Below are 22,052 nucleotides of genomic sequence, written 5' to 3'. Positions count from 1 at the left end.
GGGCATAGGGTTAAAGTGAGAGGGCAAATATTTAAAAAGGGACTTAAGGGGCAACTTATTCATGCAGAGGGTGGTGTGTGTAAGGAATGAGCTGCCTGAGGAAGTGGTGGACGCTGGTCCAATTACAACATTTAAAAGGCATCTGGATGAGTACATGAATAGAAAGGAATTAGAGGGATATGGGCCACATGCTGGCAAATGGGACTAGATTTATCGAGGATATCTGGTCAGCATGAACAAGTTTGACCAAAGTATCTGTCTCTTGCTGTACATCTCTATGACACTGAAACCCAGGGAAATCTTCAACACAAGTATGATCTTTGTAGATGCCTTGTTCTTTTTAATTCTTGTTACCATACATGTCCAATTATTACTCAAAAGTTACTACCCACCAAGAGAATGATTGAGCAAAGAAGTGCCTTTCCTATGGTACAAGGACTTCTCTGAAGCACCAAATCATTCACTATTGGAAGTGTCAAACTTGTAATGACATTAACCTAGTGAAGCAACTTCCTTGGAAATAGATACCTCACGGAAAGGTAACGAAATGTGAGGCTGGATGAACACAGCAGGCCCAGCAGCATCTCAGGAGCACAAAAGCTGACGTTTCAGGCCTAGACCCTTCATCAGAGAGGGGGATGGGGTGAGGGTTCTGGAATAAATAGGGAGAGAGGGGGAGGCGGACCGAAGATGGAGAGAAAAGAAGATAGGTGGAGAGGAGAGTATAGGTGGGGAGGTAGGGAGGGGATAGGTCAGTCCAGGGAAGACGGACAGGTCAAGGAGGTGGGATGAGGTTAGTAGGTAAGAGATGGAGGTGCGGCTTGGGGTGGGAGGAAGGGATGGGTGAGAGGAAGAACAGGTTAGGGAGGCAGAGACAGGCTGGACTGGTTTTGGGATGCAGTGGGTGGGGGGGGGGGGGGAGAGAGCTGGGCTGGTTGTGTGGTGCAGTGGGGGGGGGAGGGGACAAACTGGGCTGGTTTTGGGATGCGGTGGGGGAAGGGGAGATTTTGAAGCTGGTGAAGTCCACATTGATACCATTGGGCTGCAGGGTTCCCAAGCGGAATATGAGTTGCTGTTCCTGCAACCTTCGGGTGGCATCATTGTGGCACTGCAGGAGGCCCATGATGGACATGTCATAACGGAGGAAGAGGTGGGGTTTGGGGCTTGTGTAGGTGCGGAAGAGGGACTGTTCCACGTAACCTACAAAGAGGCAGGCATAGCTGGGGCCCATGTGGGTGCCCATGGCCACCCCCTTAGTCTGTAGGAAGTGGGAGGAATCAAAAGAGAAGTTGTTGAGGGTGAGGACGAGTTCAGCTAGGCGGAGGAGGGTGTCGGTGGAGGGGTACTGGTCGGGCCTGCGGGACAGGAAGAAGTGGAGGGCCTTGAGGCCATCTGCACGCAGAATGCAGGTATATAGGGACTGGACGTCCATGCTGAAAATGAGGTGTTCGGGCCAGGGAATTCGAAGTCCTGGAGGAGGTGGAGGGCGTGGGTGGTGTCATGGACGTAGGTAGGGAGTTCCTGGACCGAAGGGGAGAAAATGGAGTCCAGATAGGTGGAGATGAGTTTGGTGGGGCAGGAGCAGGCTGAGACGATGGGTCGACCAGGGCAGGCAGGTTTGTGGATTTTGGGAAGGAGATAGAAACAGGCCGTGCGGGGTTGGGGAACAATGAGGTTGGAGGCTGTGGGTGGGAGGTCCCCTGAGGCGATGAGGTCATGAATGGTGTTGGAGATGATGGTTTGGTGCTCGGGTGTGGGGTCATGATCGAGGGGGCGGTAGGAGGTGGTGTCAGAGAGTTGGCGTCTGGCCTCGGCGATGTAGAGGTCAGTGCGCCATACTACCACTGCGCCTCCCTTGTCTGCGGGTTTGATGCTGAGGTTGGGGTTGGAGCGGAGGGAGCGGAGGGCTGCCCGTTCTGCGGGGAAGAGGTTGGAGTGGGTGAGAGGGGTGGAGAGGTTGAGGCGGTTAATGTCTCGACGGCAGTTAGAGATGAAGAGGTTGAGGGAGGGTAGGAGGCCTGGGGGTGGTGTCCAGGAGGAGGACTTGTGTTGGAAGCGGGTGAAGGGGTCAGTGGAGGGAGGGTTAGGTTCCCGGTTGAAGAAGTAAGCGTGGAAGAAAAGTTTGGGTGCATGCATCCTTTGAAAAAGGCAAACCAATTGTCTGTAGCACAATTTAACAACTCAACCTATGCACAGGAAACATCAGCTTTACTTTGTGGAGTCATGCATTTTCATAATTATTTACCTGGGAAAACATTTTATAGGAAGAGGTTGACCACAAATCACTGCAGATGGGTTGGTGAAAACCATTGATAAATGCAGCCTCAAGCTTGCAGCATCTCCTCATAGAAATCTAAGGTTATGATGGTGCATTAAGGTTAAAAACTGGTCACTTCACAGGCTACTCAACCCAGTGAAAACAAAAGATATACACTTCATTAACACTGAGCTTGAAGATGCTTTCTAAATTGCATTGGTATGTTTCAGACAAAGGGGCGGCACGGTGGCTCAGTGCTTAGCACTGCAGCCTCACAGCACCAGGGACCCGGGTTCAATTCCAGCCTGTGCAGAGTTGCACATTCTCCCCGTGTCTGCATGGGTTTCCTCCAGCTTCCTCCCACAGTCCAGAGATGCGCAGGCTAGGTGGATCAACCATGCTAAATTGCCCATAGTGTTCAGGGGTGTGTAGGTTACAGGGGGATGGGTCTGGGTTGGATGCTTCAAGGGGTGGTGTGGACTTGTTAGGCCAAAGGGCCTGTTTCCACACTGTAGGGAATCTCATCAAATGTCAATGTACATAAGAAGAAACTCAGTACAGAATCAGGTGTTGGCCAATAACATCAAAATCCTTGTTGCAAGTCATGGTGCATGTCAAGATCATACGCTCAGACAGTGCAAAAGTAGCACTGATACAGCAAAGTCCTTGCCCATCCTTCATCTAAAATCATACTTGGCCTTTCTCAGGTCCACGGGAATAACTACATCTTCATCATTAACTATTTTATCACGTACTCCCTCATTCATCAATTTCATTACACTACAAGCACAAATGTTGTGGACGCTCTCAACTCATTTTTAATTCATTCAGCATCGCTAAAGAGATAAATTATGGACAGGGCAAATGTGAGGAACAGTGTATCAATTGCATTATGTTTTCTCCACATTGTCCTGGGTTCCAAAATCTATTGGTCAGATGTAGGCAAACTAAGCAAGATCTACACAGCTACACGTTGCAATGAGAGAAACACCCCTGCATGCTATCATTCCATATCCAGTGGAATTCTTGCTGGACAGACCATTGCACGTTAAATGAATAACTCCAACCTAAAACACTGTTTTTGAAGTTCAAGAGCAGCTTGTAAAACCACAGGAGTAAGTGACTAATATGTGCAAATAGAAATGCAGGTAAAGAACTGACAAAAACTTAAAAAAAGGGGCATTCAGGATCCCACAGGAGTTACATGGCTACTAGCAGAAGTGGAAAGAATATGTTCAGAACAGAGGTCCAGTGAGATCCATCCACATGACGACACGGGACTAAACATAGCAACAAAAGGAACAGAGATAGTAGGAACTGCAGATGCTGGAGAATGTGAGAATAACAAGGTGTAGAGCTGAATGAACACAGCAGGCCAAGCAGCATCAGAAGAGCAGGAAGGCTGACGTTTCGGGCCTAGACCCATCTTAAGAAAAAAGAAAAATTCTGAAGAAAAGCCTAGGCCTGAAACGTCAGCCTTCCAGCTCCTCTGATAATGCGTGGCCTGCTGTGTTCATTCAGCTCTACACCTTGTTATAACAAAAGGAACAGGAAGAGTTCACTCAATCTATCAAGACTGAGCTGTATGATCATGACTGATCAAACACTTCAATGTCTTTTGCCCACATCATCATAACCCTTTCTGCCATTGATAATTAAAAATGTATCAAATCTCTACATTAAATGTATTCAGAATGAGCTTTCACAGCCTTGTGTGATACAGGATTCCAAAGTTCACCACACTATGAATCAAAATAACATCCCTTCACCTTGGTCCTAAATGGCATCCCTTTATTTTTAAGTTGCGCCCATGACTTCAGACTTCCCAGCAGGGAAATATCTTACCTGCATCTATCCTGTCTAGCCCTATGTGTATTTTGTAGATTTTAAATGAGGACACGTCTCACCTTCTGAACTCTAAAGAATACAAGCCCAGTTTGAATAATCTCTCTTCATAGCATAGTCCTGCCATCCTGGCATCGTGTCTGGTGAACCATTATTGCACTCAATCGACAGCAATTATAGCTTTACTGAGATACTCAGTAGTCCAGACGTGTTCTAACCAAGCTCCCATATATTTAAAGCAAGACTTCTCTTGTATGCAAATCCTCTTTTGTTAATGGCGAACATTTCATTAGCCATCCTAATAACTTTCCACACCTGCATGTCAGCTTTCAGTGATTTATTGACAAGGACACACAAGTAAGTTCCTTTACATATCTACACTTTCCAACCTGTCATCATTTAAGTAATAATCTGCATGTGTTCTTCGGATCGAAGTGGATAATCTCACAACTTCTCACACTATATTCCATCTGTCATATTCTTTCACAATCACTAAGTCTGTCTAAATCCACTCAAAGGCATTGTCTGACTTTCTCACTACACACATTCCAGCTTAGGTGTATTCTATATTTATCAAGGATGAATTAGGTTTTGTACTATTTTCCAACCACCACCCAGTTCTGTTGTGTCACATATAAGACCCAGAATATACACATAAACATCAGACATTATCATCAATAGCTGTGCAATCAACAGCACCCCCACACAAAGTCACTGTCATAAGGTTTGAATTTATTAGTCAAGTACCTACATGTTACAGAGACTCAGGCATTGTAGTGCCAACTGAGAATCTCCTGCATGCTTCTAGTTCTTTTATGCATTATTTAAAACGTTAAATTAGTTGCTGGCACAGAAACCCATGCTTGTCTAGGCTCTGTCATTTCATTATCTGTCACATACAATCCTTGTAAAATAATCCTGAATGCCTCAAGGGCAATTTAATACTCACATGATAGGGGTTTTCTGCATTGAAAGTAGATGGAACCCCTTCTTCTGGAGCTGTGTCATTCACTCTTTGTTCTGCTCTTGCATCCTGAGCCTGGACATCAGTTGTGTCAATGTCAACTTCAGCGGCTGCTCCCACAACCTGACCATATTCGTCTACAGCCCCAATGCCATATTCATACTCATTGTAGTAGGGTTCAAGTATTCGAGGTCTATCATCTTCCACTGATCGTTTCTTCCTTTGGCCTTCTGTAAACAACGCAGTGATTACAAGGCAAAATGACTATCCAAGAAAATTTTATTTTTTTGGGTTAAAAGCAATGTTATTCATTTACTGGACTTGGGCTGAATCCAGGGACTAATGTTTTCTGAACACATTGGCCATATACAGAATTTAAAAATAGGGCAAATCATATTTAATTAACTTTCTTCAGCTTTTTGATGATGTAGCAGAGACGATGAAGTAGTGTGCATAGACTTCCTTCCAAAAGGCATTTTATAAACTGCAACGTGCCAGACCTGCCAGCAATGTTAGAGGTGCATAGGTTATCATCAGGTGCATAAGGGGCCATGGGAAGTGGGGGGTGTGGAACATGATGTAGTATTGGTTTGTCGGGATGAGGCATGAGGAGCGTGGGGAACAGTGAGGAGTCTCAGTTCTCTTCCTTAAGCAACCCAGAGCTCGGAGGCTGGCCTTTTACACAACTGGTCTCTGGATCGGATAGCCTCCGAACTTCCATTAATAAACACTCCCTTCTAGAATAAAAATATATCTCTCTGGTGCACTTTCTCCTGAGTTGGATTTGCAAAAGTTGGGAATTTTCCTGAGTTCCCAACTTCAGAATGTAAATTCAGGCCTTTGTTTCACCTGAAGCCATGGCTATGTGCCCTTTACAAATAAAATGATATTGCTTCATCATCATCACTGGTTACCTTTTGTATACATTGGACGCAGCCAATATATAGGGAGAGCACCACACAATTCCAAAATCTTCGGACTCAAGAAGCCATGATCTTTGACTGGCTGTTTTGCAGCAACCCAGATGAGAGATTCCTCTTCAAACTTTGCAGGCATGATTTCATCTTCCTTAAAAGAAGAGAATAGTAGGTAATGCAATGCAGATTGTTTATCAATTATTCAAACAATGGTGCAGCCATCAACCATCTGTTATACAATGGAATGCCTAGAGGGAGTTTTGCTATCACTGTCCAAAACAGTTCAAACATTTGTTGAAAGCAGAGACTTGTTTTTCTCTCTCTTATGGATAGAAGGCTCTGTCTTCGCAGAAAAGCAATCTTTTATTTTATTGAATACGTTAATTTCTAAAGACTGTTGCAATTGTTTTTAAAATCCTACTCTTTTACATGTAACCTGAAAATCACCAAACAGGAATATTTACTGAATTTTTATAAAACCAGCTTGTATATTGTGTATGCTTGACATTTAGTGACATCTCATCACTGGGTTATTGCAGCTAATAATGGCAGAGAGTGCCATCTCTTGAAACACAGGCTTCAGTTTCTTACAATGTTCCAACCAAAACTAGAATTACATATATTCCAGCCAGTAACAAAGCAACTGTGCCCCACCATCAGACAATCTGAAAGCAGGTGCGGAGCTGAGTGCGTTCTTCCCCGCTTTGAGAATTACTGGTATTTACATGGATATTACCACTTGATGGCACTGTTGGCACACTAGTGCTTCTGCAGGGATTCACTTGAGGATGTGAACACGGTGGAATCATCATCAAACTCTGACGAACCCCCTGCTGTACTTCAGAGACAAGCTCATGCTGAAGTTATCGCAGATATCATTCCTTCACGGTTACGCAAGTGTACATCCATTGTGCAGAAAGAATAAACTTCCACCTCTTGCTAAGTCACTTCTTCAAGGAAAATTCTCTAATCTAATTGATTGATGAGAGGTTTCTGAGTGTTTCCCTTTAGGCATCTCTGAAAAGGGATTTGGTAGAACGTAAAGTGAAAAGGGCACCTTGCATTGCTCAGACAGGCATACAGACATGCTTTGCTATTGCTTAAAGGTCTTGCACTCACATATCCAGAAGTACAATTGTCAAGCTGTTGGCAATTTATTTGGCAATCTCATGTAAACAAAATTTAAAGGTAGCAACTAACCAAAATTATTTTTCACAAGATTTCTCAGATATATTTCACATACAATAAAGCTTAGATGTTCTAATAAGGAGCCTGCTCAGCATATTTTACATACAAACGTAACCTGTATTCGGCTTCAAATTTTAATATACTTAAATGAGTATAAACTGAAAGTATTCAATTAAAATGACAAAAAAGAATTTAGATAATTATGAAAAACAACATATTGAAATTAATCAGAGATAATGGGAACTGCAGATGCTGGAGAATCCAAGATAATAAAATGTGAGGCTGGATGAACACAGCAGGCCAAGCAGCATCTCAGGAGCACAAAAGCTGACGTTTCGGGCCTAGACCCTTCTTCAGTGCTCCTGAGATGCTGCTTGGCCTGCTGTGTTCATCCAGCTTCACATTTTATTATCTTGGAATTAATGTTTCTGGGAAGAGATAGAAAAGGATAATGCTGCTACAAAGGAATTAGTTTTTGTTTTCCCTCATACTTTATATTAAATGAATAGTCATCAACTATATTGCAAAATCTCTTACAGCAGCCTACACTAAAAAACGTACTGCTAAATCTTAAAGTATTGGAGGACAATTCATTAATGATCTTAATTTCTTACCAATTGTATTCTAAAGTGAACTATTAAAATCACTCAAATAATCCACACACTCTTTCCTTTCCTTCCAGATAAATGTTAGCATGTATATAGCATCTACAAGTGCTTTAATGAAATACAGTGTTTGGGGGTAGCACTCAGCTGAATGTCAAGTTTGATTTCCCAGTTTTAGTCAATAATACTAGGCTGTTTTCATTAGAGAGAAGGTTGAGAGGTGACTTAATTGAGACATATAAAATAATCAGAGGGTTAGATAGGGTGGACAGGGAGAGCCTTTTTCCTAGGATGGTGACGGCGAGCACGAGGGGGCATAGCTTTAAATTGAGGGGTGAAAGATATAGGACAGACGTCAGAGGTGGTTTCTTTACTCAGAGAGTAGTAAGGGAATGGAAGGCTTTGCCTGCAATGGTAGTAGATTCGCCAACTTTAGGTACATTTAAGTCGTCATTGGACAAGCATATGGACGTACATGGAAAACTGTAGGTTAGATGGGCTTGAGATCGGTATGATGGGTCGGCACAACATCAAGGGCCGAAGGGCCTGTACTCTGCTGTAATGTTTTATGTTCATTGCACCTCTGGTTGGTGATGCTCAGGAGCTCAATTTCAGCTTATGTTGCAATGGTCGAGAACACAGAATTCTATCTCCTGTCATAAAGCCTCCAGCTGGGCAAAAGCGAAAAACCACTGAAAATCTGAAATAAAAGCCGAAAATTTAAAAGAGAAATACTCAGCAAATCAGGCAGCATCTGCTCAGGTACGCTGTGCCCAATGGGTATCCTCTCCACTGTCAATCACTGCCCAACTCTTCCCCATTTCCCCCTAACTCTGGTACTTAACTGCTGCCCCCGAAGCCTCATCCAAGACAGTCTGGCTTGAGCAGGTGAAATATACCAATATCACAATTGTTACTGTTCTCTGGGACTGAATAGCAGCTAAACATCTGACTGAACAGTGACTACTCGAGGAAGACATTCACTTAGATGAGCTAGAAGCAACAGCCGAAACCAAAAACAGCTCGCCGACTGTAAAATTAGATTGTGGCTTCCCAGCTCAGTGGAGATGGGCTCTCACTGACAGGTTAAGTTGGGGGACAGGGTCACTGCGTCTGACAGAAGTCTCTGCCATCATTTACAAAGTCTTTGCTTCCTATCAAGTTAGTGCGGTGCTCCATTGTTAGATGGCATTCTGAAACACTGCTCAAGTGGATTTTTAGAGGCAATGTTTTCAGGATGAGTGATATTCTTATCTCCTCTTTCTCAGATTATAATATGCATTTTGGGATTCCATCTGATCTTTTCATTTATTTTCTCTGAACCTATTCTGTCAAGCATTTGCACAGATGCATATTTCCTACAAGGAAGCTTTACTTCAGACTGGAGTGTTAGAATTCGAGGGGTAGTGGAAAGATTAGGATTCGCATGTTATGCTGGAGACAGCTTTGCTGTTACCTGTTGAGATGTTTTGCTAAATGAACAGAAATATTTTCAAGACACAGACATTGCATAAGCAGCACTCTGCTTGTTTGTAATGACAAGTCGAATACATAGTAGAGTTTCAACGTTCTGATCTCTGTCTAAAATTATATCTATTCAATATCTCCATTGGAACTTAGTTAAGGAATGCCAGTAAACGCAAGTGAAGCTGCTTCCAAAGATGTCTGGTGGCAAATAATTGGTACAGTACTATCCTATTGCTGTTCTCCACACTAGTATACAACTCCAGGAGCATTGACTGAAGGGCTGTGCCCCAGGAGGGTAAGATTTATCAGGGAAGAGTGCTAGCTGACAGTCATCACCAAAATTTCCACAGCCTCAAATTTTAAGTAACTAACTTAAGTTTCAAAACAGATAGTATTGTAAACCAATTTTCCTCTGTATGGGTATGAAGAGTGCACTGTACAAGTTAATGGTTCTGAAAGAATTGATTTGGAAGCAGCGTTATGGTCCACCCAACCTGATGATGTCACACAAAGTTAGGGTGGTGATGTTAGTGTTGGGTGCCAATGAAGACAGGTCATCTCCAGCCCATAACAGTCCTTACAATTCTGCCAAAGAAGGCAACATAACTTGTGCTGATTTGCTATCAATACAATAAACTACATCTCACTGTATAAAACAACTGTAAAAGCTCAATACTGATTTAGCCTCCAAAACTGCTAATTGGTCAGCCTCCTAAACTGAGCATAGAAAAGAGAACTGCAAGCAGCGCTCTTCCCCAAACTACAAGCTGTCAGTGCAACATACGACAAAGTGATCTAGGGATAGGGGCTGTCAGAGTTAGCAGAGCCTATCTTTCTCGGGGGTAGAACCAATGGGATGCTCAATTCTGCCAGAATGCTGTGGACCTAGTTGCAGAGATTTGTGAATTGCGGCCATTTAGATCTTGCACAATGCACAGGGTACACATGAAATTGAAGTTCTTTGTCTAAACTCTGTGTAGCTGGTCTGAGGCCCTCATCCTAGAATCAATTCACCTTCTGGAAGTTCTAATAATTTTTTTTTCCTGTTACACCCCTACTTCAGAAGTGGGGGGGGATGGCTTCTGATGCACATTTCTCGATGGACAGCACATGGCAGTGCAGACCAAAACTATTGTCAGCACTGTATAAACTTGCTCTGCACAATCCCACTGTCCCGTGGAGCAACAAAAACACCACCATGCCAGAACTGGAAGGTAAAAGCAGTATTCCACGAAGGAGGATTAGTAGAACATTTCAAGGATCAGATCATCAGAAACCGAAATTGGGAAGCTTGTTCTCAAACAACTTGTCACAAAAAAAATCCCTTAAATAATTTTCTTCCCTCCGTACTTTCTCTTAATCCATCAATTGAAATCTGTGGTACTCCTGTGGCTCCTGAAATAATTACAGATGAATCCTCAGAGCAAAAGATCAATTAAATACAGGAGATTTTTTTGAATTGTTGTATGGTCTGCAAATACTGCTTTCCTTTGTGTTGCTACATTGTGGATAATGTACAACATTCAACCTACTTCTTCACCAAACTGATTATTTTGTGAAAAAGGATGAAATTGCTGGCTGGCTGGAAGGTTTCTCTGGTGGCTTTCTAGGATGCTGATAATCAGAGTACAACTGGTTTTAAAAGGAATGCCAGACAGCCATGGGAGTGCTGAATCTTAGTTTCTGAGACAGGGATCATGCAGGATCATGTGACAATATTAACTTCAGTAGGAATCCAACACTTGCTCCACCATACCCCTTGTACTGTGGCTCACTCTAGGCATCCCCCTTGATCTCTGGTGGTTTACAGTTGTTTGATCCTGCTCACTCAAAGGCTTGTAGTCACTTTGCAGTCTTGTTCTCACTCTGCCACACCTACTAACATTTGGTTCGTGTTTGACTGGATACATTGTTATCTTGAGGGATAGCAACACAATCCTTTCCTACTCCACTCATTTCTCTGCCGAGCACAGTCTCTTCTTGACCGACGTGTGTCAGAACTGAACTTTGGACACTACGAGAATCTGTGAATCTCTACTGCAAGGACAACCCTTTCCAATTAACTAACATGTTGGTGTTACCTACGGACCATCTTAGATTTACACACCTGACCCTTTCCGCAGCAGATGATCAAAGAAATTCTGATTGTTATTATGAGCTGGGACAAAGGAATACTGTACCATAGCAAACTTCAGATTAATAATTGTTTGTCCAAGTATGTGTTATGGCACACCCCCATACTAATCCAGCTTTTCAGTGTATCGTGTCAGGAAATAAGTGATTCATACAGAGGATTTTGCTTTAAATGATACCATGAAGAAAGGTTATATTGTCATTCACTCTTTCCTCATTGGTGGAACCTTGTGTACAAATTAGCTTTATAACTGCGACTGTATTTCAAAAATAATTCATGTTCTGGTGTGTACTGAGGATATGATAGGCATGTTATAAATAACAATTCATTTTCTCCTTTACCTTCGCAGACATGTGATTGTGTGGTTGGGTACCATGAGGTACAAGCATGCTTAAGGAAACCGCGCATGAAAACAAGTCTGTTCTTCCTTTCTAAAATCTCAAAATTCATTTTGCAAAGAACATTTTCAAGCAATCTGTCAGTTGACCTAATGTTCTCTATCTAGTTATTAAAATCAGAATGTGCTTCGATGACTTTCTCACAGTACATTATTGCATAACGTGAATATTATAAAACAGTGCTTGATAGGAGTGTGTGAGAGGCTCAGTATCACTGTGCCTTGTGCCTTTGGTCTTCTTAAGCTTAACTTTAATATGACGGGTTCAAATTATTTGAGAAACTGCATGCAAGATTATGCTCTACATGTTTTTGCATCATTTTGTCTTGGAGGCCAATATAATACTATAAGAGAAATTGAGCTAGAATACCATTAAATAACTGCTAATCTTCAGTAGAATCTTTTGCTGAACATTACTTCAATTAAACCGCTTTAAGAACTGTTGTTGAATACATTGCTTCCCCAGAGTATATTTTTAAAATACATTCACAGGATGAGGGCATCACTGGCTAGGCAGCTTTTATTGCCCATCCCTAACTGCCAGGGCAGTTAAGGGTCAACCACGTTGCTATGGGTATAGAGTCACATGTAGGCTAGACCAGATTAGGATGGTAGTTTCCTTCCCTACAGGACATTAGTTTGCCAGATGGGTTTTTCCTGACTGTCGAATCACAGTCTTCATTGGATTATTAATTGAGTTCAAATTCCACTATTTGCTGAGGCAGGATTCAAACCTGGGTCCCCAGAATGCTACCTGGGTCTCTAGACTAACTGTCCAGCAATAATACCTCTAGGAAATCACACCTCTTAACTGAGTGATTCAAGAGCACAAGTGTGTTCACTTGCATAAAATCTTCCGAGTTAGTTCTGTGTGAATCTGAAGGACCGATTGTGATTGGTCTGGATATTCCAAGGACTGGCAATCAGATTGTCACTTTGATCGGATTCTTTCCCCCCTCCTTTAGGATGGAGGTCTGCATTTCTAGCCTTGAGTTCAAGGGTAATTAACCTGAAATCAACCAGCTCCCTGACAGCATGGGTAGTTACATTTCTTTTTGCAGCAGTTGGAGAGTAACATTTAAATCTCAACATGCAGCAGCACAGCTAGATTCCTAGATAATAACCCATTCATAGGCAAGTGTAGGGTTCGTGACACATTTGCATAAGGGGTTATGGCACGAGGTGGATAGGGTGCCAGATAGATGAAGTGGTTAAGTTTTGCGGTTTTCTGTAATTTGGTCTTGGGTGTCATGAAGGTGGGTTGTGGGAGAGAGTGACAGGAGGAAGAGGGGACAATATCATTTGGGTGCATCATGTCTAGCAGTGGAGGTGGGGATGTTGGGACCTGCGGTTCAGGCTGTTGGTTCTCGGTGGTGCAGGAAGTGAAACGGAGAAGGGTCTTGTGGAGGCAGAAAGGGTTAGTGGAGTCATAAGGCTGCCCTAATGACTCAGGCTACCTGCACCAATATAAAAAAGTAACTTAGAGCACAACCAAATGAAATATTTAGCAGAAATGATTTCCTGCAGCACATACTTACTGTGCACACCAATGTTAATGTTTTGCCTCGGCATCTGGATCTCTTGAAGAAAGTGTAGAGAACTTTGTTTGGAATGTTATTTTTGAGGGTTATGAAAGCCTTAAGGTAGGATGCTGCATATAAATTAGATGAAGTTTTTGCTTTTCTCAGTACTTCTTTTTGCTTCCAAGTTCACGTCTGGATTCTCTACAAGAGATGTTCATTCTCTCAGCATTGGAAAGTACAGATCTTGAATGATAATGCATTTACTCTTGCTGTTTAAATTTGTTTAGTGCATAAAAGCCATACAGTTTACATATATATTTTTAAAAAGCTGCAATTTCTTGTTTTAGGAGGGGATAAGAAGAAACAGCCATTTGAAAAAGAGAATCTTTGATTCCATATGAATTACAGAAATTCTACAGTGTGGAAGCAGGCTGTTCAGCCCACTGAATCCACACCCACCCCACTACCATGGCTAATCTTGCTAGACTGAAAATGTTGGACACCATGGGCCAATTTAGCATGGCCAATCCACCTAAAGCTGCATATCTTTTCTACAACGTGAGGAAACCCAAGCAGACATGGGGGGAAATATGCAAATTCCACAGAGACAGTTGCCTGAGGCAGGAATCAAAGCTGGGTTCCTGGTGCTGTAAGGTAGCAACACTGTCCATTGTGCTGCCTCTAAGATGATTTTAAATGAATTTTATAGATGGAATTGTTCACACTCCAGCCACAATTAAAATTCACATGTTCGATCTAAAATCGCCTTTTGCCTGTATTACTGAAACTTAAAAAAGCACATATGGCTCAGATTATGATAACTAATTTATTCAGTTCCAGTTTGTCGATAGATTTGCACGGCTTATGAATCTCAAATGTTTATCTGCTTAAAATTTCTGATATGTACTTTCATTTTATTCTTGTGAACAGTAGACTTCATTTATAGTCAGCCAACAAGATCTGATTCCTCTTAATCCATCACGACCTTAGCAGCTCTAAGTTGAGCTGCATGATCCTCCTGCTTTTTTCTTGCGGATTTAGTTCCTTGCAAATATCTTTTCTCAGATCTGTAACTCAAAATCATTTTGACAGTTCCCTGTGGCTTGTGTTGCAGACACTAAAAAGATGGATGATGTCTTCTCTAGTGAAATATTTAAGGGAGCCTGCTGTGAAACTGCATCACAGAAAGTGACAAACGTACAGGAGAACCCAGTCAAGAAATTGACTTTTTTGTTATTTTTCAGATCCAATAATATTTCCTGAAATTCTGATCATTGCAAAATTGGGTGGTAACATTAAATTATTTAACCATGTCACCTTCATCTAGTTGACTGGTGTACTTTTCTGCAGGTCTTACTCATGTGGACTATTATATAATGTAATCTAATAGCTGAGAAAGCTTTCCAGACAACAGAAAGCATGGTCCTGTTTTAACATCAGTAGAAAGATGTATCAAGCTCAGTATCAGTGAAAACTTTCCTGAAGTACTCAAACAAAATACTATAGAGTGAGAACAGTGCTAAGCTAGGATTTTTGCAGATGTCTTCTGAGAATCCACTTCAATTAAGTACATCTCCTTGACTGATTTACAGATAGCTCCTGATGAAAAATAGCTCCTTGTCCATTACTGGATTATTTTACGTTCTTGAAATTTATTGCCATTCCTCATTACACCTAAATGTCCATTTTAAAAATGCAGGCTCTACAGTGCACCCTCTTATAAGAAGTCCAAGACAACTGCAGATAGAGACATGTCAGTATTACCCAATATCTAACTCTACTGAATCATAACACAAGGATATAGTAACGTCAAACTCTTGCAATTTGAACCGAATATTGTGTCTTTTGCATGTCCCCTCAAAAGTTTCTCCAGGCTTTCTCGGCGATGACCAGAGAAATTATTACCAAAAAGAGCCTATATTCACAGGGCCATATTTTAAATGTCCTGCATCTGCTCTAGGCTTACCTACTTCTCAGTCAAGGCTGGGATACTGGATATCTAATAAGTAAACTTATCAGTCTTATGGAATAGTAAGATTTTCTGATTTGTTATTTTCAATTGGAATTTTCTCTGTGCACTCCCCTCCCCACACCTGCTCCCAAGAGCTGAAATCCAGAACACAAAGCAAATGAAAAGTGGATTCCAGGTGAAATACAATGAGAGTCAGAGGACTTTGCAAAACACTCCTAACATAAGCATTGGCAAGTCAAAAAACTACGGATTGGGCAAGAAAATTTACCTTCAACTCCTTATTTGTGTTTCAAAGTTGATGGAGGATGTGTTTGCTGAAACTTTATTAAAGCCAACCTTCTGAGCGCCATACTCAGCTACTTTTATGTCAGCATCTCCATCTTGCATTCCCTATGACTTTGCAACAGCTATTTCAATTTGCCCTTGACTAGTGGCTGTCTTACGTCTTCAATGAACAGTGTGCTAATATATCATACAGTCACCATTATTAATTTGGGTGCCTCAATTTAATTTGAGGCTGTATAAAACAGCACTTGCATTTGCTGTGACAGTGCATGTGGTGCATGTCCTTGGACTTCAGACAACCCAGGTTAATCTGTACAGAGAGAGAAGATCCATATTAACAATGTTTCATTCCTAACAAGCATTTATATTAATTACCTTTTCAGCAACACAGCTAGCACATGACAGATAAACAAAAGCTCAACAATGTTTAATAAAAACTCAGTATAGATATCATTGGCTAATTGATAAAATCAGGAAGTGAAACGTGTTCTTGAAAAGGACAAGAATAAAGACCCTTACCATAGATACTGCGGAAGCCCATATCCTTAGCCTTTTATACTTCTAAGAATGCAAGGCAGCAGACATGTGACACATCCATCTCTATTTCTGATGGTGTTCTTAGCAGCCAGGAGTCCCCTTCTGTTGCTGATCATGTCTGGTTGCTAAATGTAATTCGATTTACTTTACGCTCTTTGTTGCAGAAGTCACTTCTTCACTTGCAGCCATATTCGTCCTATTTCTGGAGGTTCAACACAACTTCTTTCTGGTGCCTTTAATACATTAACCGTGCATGTGGGGTCACAAACCAATAGGGACATCCTCATGGCCACTGGCACCATCACAATTAGAACTCTGACCCTTTGTGATAGTGGCAACACTCTGAAGCAATTTCCCTCTGGTGATTTGAACATGAATTAGAAACGAGTTTTATGTGTAAAAAGATACTAAAACTGATTATTCTTGCTGTACATTGATACAGCGTACTACCCGTGATAAGTTATAATGCTGCATGTGGAATTGGAACACCTTCTAAAGAGCATTTGAAACCCGCAAGCCAGGAACTCATGTATGCTTCTTTAAACCTTCTCAGGTTTTTGAAGAGCACATTAAATTGTCAATTGAAATTTTTTTTATTGAATATAACTCCTCAACTTCCATTTTGGCCAAAGACCCCAACTGACAAATATTACACATATTGTCAAAAATTAAAGTCTAATTAAACACTACATATGAGATTAAAACATGTTCAGAGGTCTGAATACGTCAAATTTTTTGACATGATACATATTTTTAAAAGGGACTGTGTTTTATCGGAATCTAATTTACCTATCAGTAATTCTCCTAATTACCCCAGATAATTAATAGACAGAACAAGGGTTTTATATTATCGCTATTCACTTAAAATAGACTGAACTCAGGGCTAGCATATGCAAAGGATATAATATAATAATGGGTGAGACAAATATTAAAGACTTCCAAGTTGAATTTGCTCCCTTCTTTCAGTAATTACCTTTTGTGCTATTTTATTTGCCTGATTAACCTATTTGTTTAAGATATGCAATGCATCTTCAACCTTTTTATATCTGCACACAGATCTTCGTTTTTATTCTCCTGCCTTCCCACTGGGACAGTAGGTGAGCAGATTTCAGATGGTTTTTCTCAGCTGTCCAATTGTGCGAATTTCACAGTATCTGGGCAACTAGGCCAGATTCTCTTCTGAATGAGAATGTCATACTCAAGGGGGAAAAAAATTGCCCTCCATCAAACTACATCTCCAGTTGATTGACATGGCAATGAGGTCTGGAATGCGAACCTGCAAATTATGCATCAATTCAACCAAAACATTCTACAAGCCCTAACTTGAAATGGCATCAAAATGCTTGCTTTCTCCATTTAAAGATTATGTTACCTGGGTCTTAGTCTTCTAAAACCATAAACATTGAAATCATGTAACACCTACAAGCTCAATTGCAATTGCTTCAGTTTTCATGTTCTCAATATCAGGCAGGTGTGCTTTAGCTTGGGCTTTGATGTAACATTTCTCTCCTCCAGCAAAGTGAATTCCTGTAATTCCCTGTAACACAGAAGTGAGTTACTATTAAATACATTGCATCCACACTTCCTATCAAGTTGCATTGAAACATGCTACAAAACAAAATCAAAAATTGCATTCACACATTATTAATTTTGTTCTTATGTCATCGTTGTCTAAGTAGCCAGAGCTCAGCAATACTGCTTATACCCCTCAGTTGGAAGGTTACAAGTACAAGCCCCTAATCAGTGAACTGTCCTGGGCACTGATTTTATAGGGAATAAATTCTAATGAGGCATATTGTTACAAATGATTTTAATGAAAAGCAGACAAATCTAATTCGTATAGTACAATGTACCAGATTATTATTGTCAAACGTACTTACAGATAAGTCAAAAACTGGATGGCATACAATAATGGATTTTCATAATTGAAGACACAGTTATTTGACTTACAGTCTGAAAATCGTGAACCTCCACTGCCTCTTCACTGCCACTTCCAGTCCTGAATGTTTCCAGGTTGTTCTCAGTGTCAATTTCCAAAGATCCATCCTTTATCTTTCCATTGATGCTCATGCTATAATGCATATTGTATATCTGAAAACCAATGTCATTACTATGAGAAAATAGTTAAATACAAAGTGCAGACCATCTAGTCTTAGCATTCTGTACAATGCTGTCAGATCTGATACAAAATGAGAAGAGAAAGAGGGACTTTTTTTAAAAAAAAAGTTGAGCAAGTGCAAAGGAATGTCAGGTGGGACTGACCACATCCTAATGGAGATGGACTTCTGCTGTCCCCAAAAAGCATTGGAATACTTTGGCATGCTCATGGATTGAGGAGGATGCAGATAATAAAGCACTCTGGAACCATTCATTGGGGCATTCAGGAAATTGCTCAATTCCTATTTGGCCAATTTGGCTCTGGTCAGTGCTGTGGAGTGCTGACTGATTTTGCTGTATATTCTTCAGGTGGGCATTAGCTGACATCCAAATGCTAAAGAAGAAAATCTCTAAAATTTACGGAGTGAGGCTTACTCTCTGATTTCTCCCAAAAGGCCCTTAACCTAGCTACTAAGCAACATACAACAGTTACTCAGACAGACAGCCTTCTTTATATTCTTTGTCATTAATGGCATAAGAAAGCTAAGATCCATTTAACAGTTCCTGTTTGGTTGTGGTCAAAATCAAATCATCAGTGTGGACAAACGGTACACACAAACCCAAGTCCTGCCAGTTGGTTTTCTTCAGTAAATAAATAGAAATTGGACTTGCCAAATCAATTAGGGAGAATCAAAATGAAAGTATCTTTCAATGTAATGTGTGTAAAAGCTAACCTCTTAACTGTCACATTAACAAAGAGAAAGGTATATTTTATGGACAATGCATTACACAAAGGTATCATTCATCAGACTGCTAGATTAGTAAGCTTGAATTTTTTTTAACCACTTGTTAAGCTGTTAACCAAATAACCTCAGGTTAATATATCAGCAATGTTGATGGTGCAAACATTAAATTAATTTATTTATTTCTCTGGGAGGAATACTGTCCAATGGCAGATCATCTGAAGCTATAACTTGTGCAAATGGCTACTGAATTGAGCGGTTTCTCAGATAAAGTAGTAGATGTTGGCAAGGCTGCCTACTTCCATTTATCTAAACACAGCTGATCAAAAATGACTATTCACACTGAAGCAAAAAGTGGGTGGATGCTGGGGATAATGCAATGTCCTTGAAAAATCATTCCTTTTACTTGAGAGCCCTAACATGATGTCTTCATAGAGGAAAGTGTCACATAAACCAGATCAGACGGCTGCATGTTCAGAAATTGAAGTGAATTGTCTCAGCTAACAAAAGTCAATCATTTTTCATATCAAAAAGGTTAGTGCTGGACAAAGATTCAGATTCACTACTGTTCTCAAAACCATTATACAGATTAAGTAATCAGCACTGGGCTCCATTTATGTTTCAAAACATTAAATTAAAGATGTTAGTTTTACTGTTGTTGTAAAAATCCTTTGAAAGGAATTGAGAATATTTAGCGTGGCATTCGTCCAATTTATTGTATGAGTAAGGCCCTCACCCTCATCTTGTTTCATGCATTCAGATAGACCCTAATGCCACTGTACCGTCGAATTGTCCTTTGAATGGTGCAGGCAGTAAACCTGGATGCTTATCTGGAAGTTTATACCATGTTAATTGCTCATTGAGATAGATATTGACTTTGTCCAATAGTATGAAAAAAATGTTCATGCACTTGTAATAACTTTTACATCTCTTTCAACCTTTATTCCCATGCATTAAAATGTGCTGATTCCTCATCACAAAGTGTACGCATGCTTTGTGTGTCTTGAGAAAGCTTCCTGATTTTTGACTTAAATTTTAGCATTGGGGTAAATTTAATTCTTTGGTTCTATTCTTAAAGTAACATGTTGGGTTCACTTTTTCAATACTGTTAACAATTCTTTTCACTTCAGTAAGATCAGCTCTCAGATAAGCTTATTTTCCTGAAAGAAACGTAACATTCTTCAATTATTCCTCAGAACTCAGTCCCTTACTCTGGGAATCAGACTTATGCTATTGTACCTCCAGCATCAGAACATATCTTCCTTTCCTGGTGATTAGAACTGAATGCAGTACTCAACGTGCAGGCTGACCAAAGCAGTACTAAAATTTGACCATTATTCTTCCTGATATTCTAGCATTTAGCTATGTAGTTCAGTATCTGATTAGCTTTGATTGCTGTACTGTATTAAATAAAGGTAGCCAAACCTTTTTCAGCTTCATTCTTAGTCATTTTATTTGAGAGTAAGCGTAGCTATCTTTTCCTTCATGTATGGACAGGTGTTTTGTTTGCATCAAATTTTATTACCAATTGGGCTACCTACTAACAATGCATTGTCTTATTCATCTCAATTTCTGAATGCCTTCCCCAACTGTTATGTTTTTATCACCTGCAAATTTGGCTACTTTACATACAAGTTTCTGATCCAGGTACTGTATAAATTAAGACAACTCTCATCAGCAGCTTTGAATACTATCAGTCCACTCCCATTCCAAATAAGCTCAACATAACTACTATGTTCATTGTCACCTATAATTCAACCTACATCCTATCCAACCGATATATTCATACCCTAATTATGCACACCTTTGAATCCAATTAATAAAACCATATATTTTGAAGGTCACAGTGCACCATGCATTGAATTTACTTCATATCTATTCAAGTAGACAGGCAGATTCGCCAAGCAAAACCTTCACTTAAATTCACACTGATGATAGTTACATGGCTAATTATTGTACAGAGGATACTCCAAGTAACCCGATAACCAATTCCATTACATTAAAAAAAGTCAAGACAGGCCTGTAACTGCCTGTATCCAATTTGATACCCATTTTGGATAAGGTAAGCACATCAACTTACTTCTGTTTTTCATAGAACATAGAAAAGTACAGCACAGTACAGGCCCTTCGGCCCACGATGTTGTGCCGTGGAATAATCCTATTCCAAAAATAAAATAACCTAACCTACATTCCCCTCAATTCACCACTGTCCACGTGCATGTCCAGCAGTCGCTTAAATGTCACTAATGACTCTGCTTCCACGGCTACCACTGGCAAACTATTCCATGTGCTCACAACTCTCTGGGTGAAGAACCGCCCTCTGACATCTCCTCTCTACCTTCCTCCTAACCCCTTAAAACGATGACCCCTCGTGTCAGTCAGTCCTGCCCTGGGGAAAAGTCTCTGGCTATTTCCTGTACATTCACTGTCCAGTAACTCTCTCAATGATTATTAATCAGTAAAATCTCTTCTCTAGATTCTTTATCTATTCTCCAGAAAATACACAATCTATCCATGTCATGGGTAGAATCTGAGCATCATGGGGTACAGAGAGATGTGTGGCAGAATTGTGTGACAGATGTCACAAGGCCAATTTTGATGAGAAGGTTGTCTTGCTCAATCTTCATGGTTACCCCAAGCAGCAAAGGGGAGATTCTTGGTAGTAAGTAGCAAGATGCGAACCAACAGTGATTAATACTAAGTATCTTGAGAACAACCACTTGCCTTATTAATATACAGCACCCTATCTTATCAAACTCAACAAATGAGCTAGATAAGGGAAACCCCAACATGGAAATCAGGCTGGGTACCCAGCAGATTCATGTCGAGGCTTGTGTGAATATGGGAAACTGGACCAACATCTCAGCAGATGCTCCGTGGACACTGGAGAGGTGCATCCCATTGCCATGGACATTTGCATCCAACACGTACTAGCTTCTAATAATCCTCATGGCATGTCTTTGATTTATTTACAGGATGCTTCTGCACTTCAATGCTGCAAGGGAAACTACCATTGCACAGTTTCCTTGCTGCAGTATTACAATCAGGGACATGAATGCTCGATTGGGCCAGGCTGCATTTTCATCCTGTCCACTTGCGCTCACTCACTTTGAGCTGACCT

The 22,052-nt window shown here is 40.8% G+C and overlaps 1 protein-coding gene across 1 annotated transcript in view; it reads right to left on the bottom strand.

The window, feature by feature from the left end:
- The window catches only part of cnmd (chondromodulin), a 64,759-nt gene that overhangs the window by 30,594 nt on the left and 12,113 nt on the right, over positions 1-22,052 (bottom strand). The window contains exons 3-6 of the mRNA XM_048532150.2: positions 18,042-18,182; positions 17,515-17,628; positions 5,981-6,134; positions 5,052-5,296 (exon numbers count right to left, since the gene is read on the bottom strand). Coding sequence (XP_048388107.2) covers positions 5,052-5,296; positions 5,981-6,134; positions 17,515-17,628; positions 18,042-18,182 — 654 coding nt within the window. The remainder of the gene's footprint in view (positions 1-5,051; positions 5,297-5,980; positions 6,135-17,514; positions 17,629-18,041; positions 18,183-22,052) is intronic.

This window comes from Stegostoma tigrinum, chromosome 6 (genome assembly GCF_030684315.1).
Source record: "Stegostoma tigrinum isolate sSteTig4 chromosome 6, sSteTig4.hap1, whole genome shotgun sequence".
In the NCBI taxonomy this organism is placed as follows: domain Eukaryota; kingdom Metazoa; phylum Chordata; class Chondrichthyes; order Orectolobiformes; family Stegostomatidae; genus Stegostoma; species Stegostoma tigrinum.
This window is presented reverse-complemented; position numbering and strand designations above follow the sequence as displayed.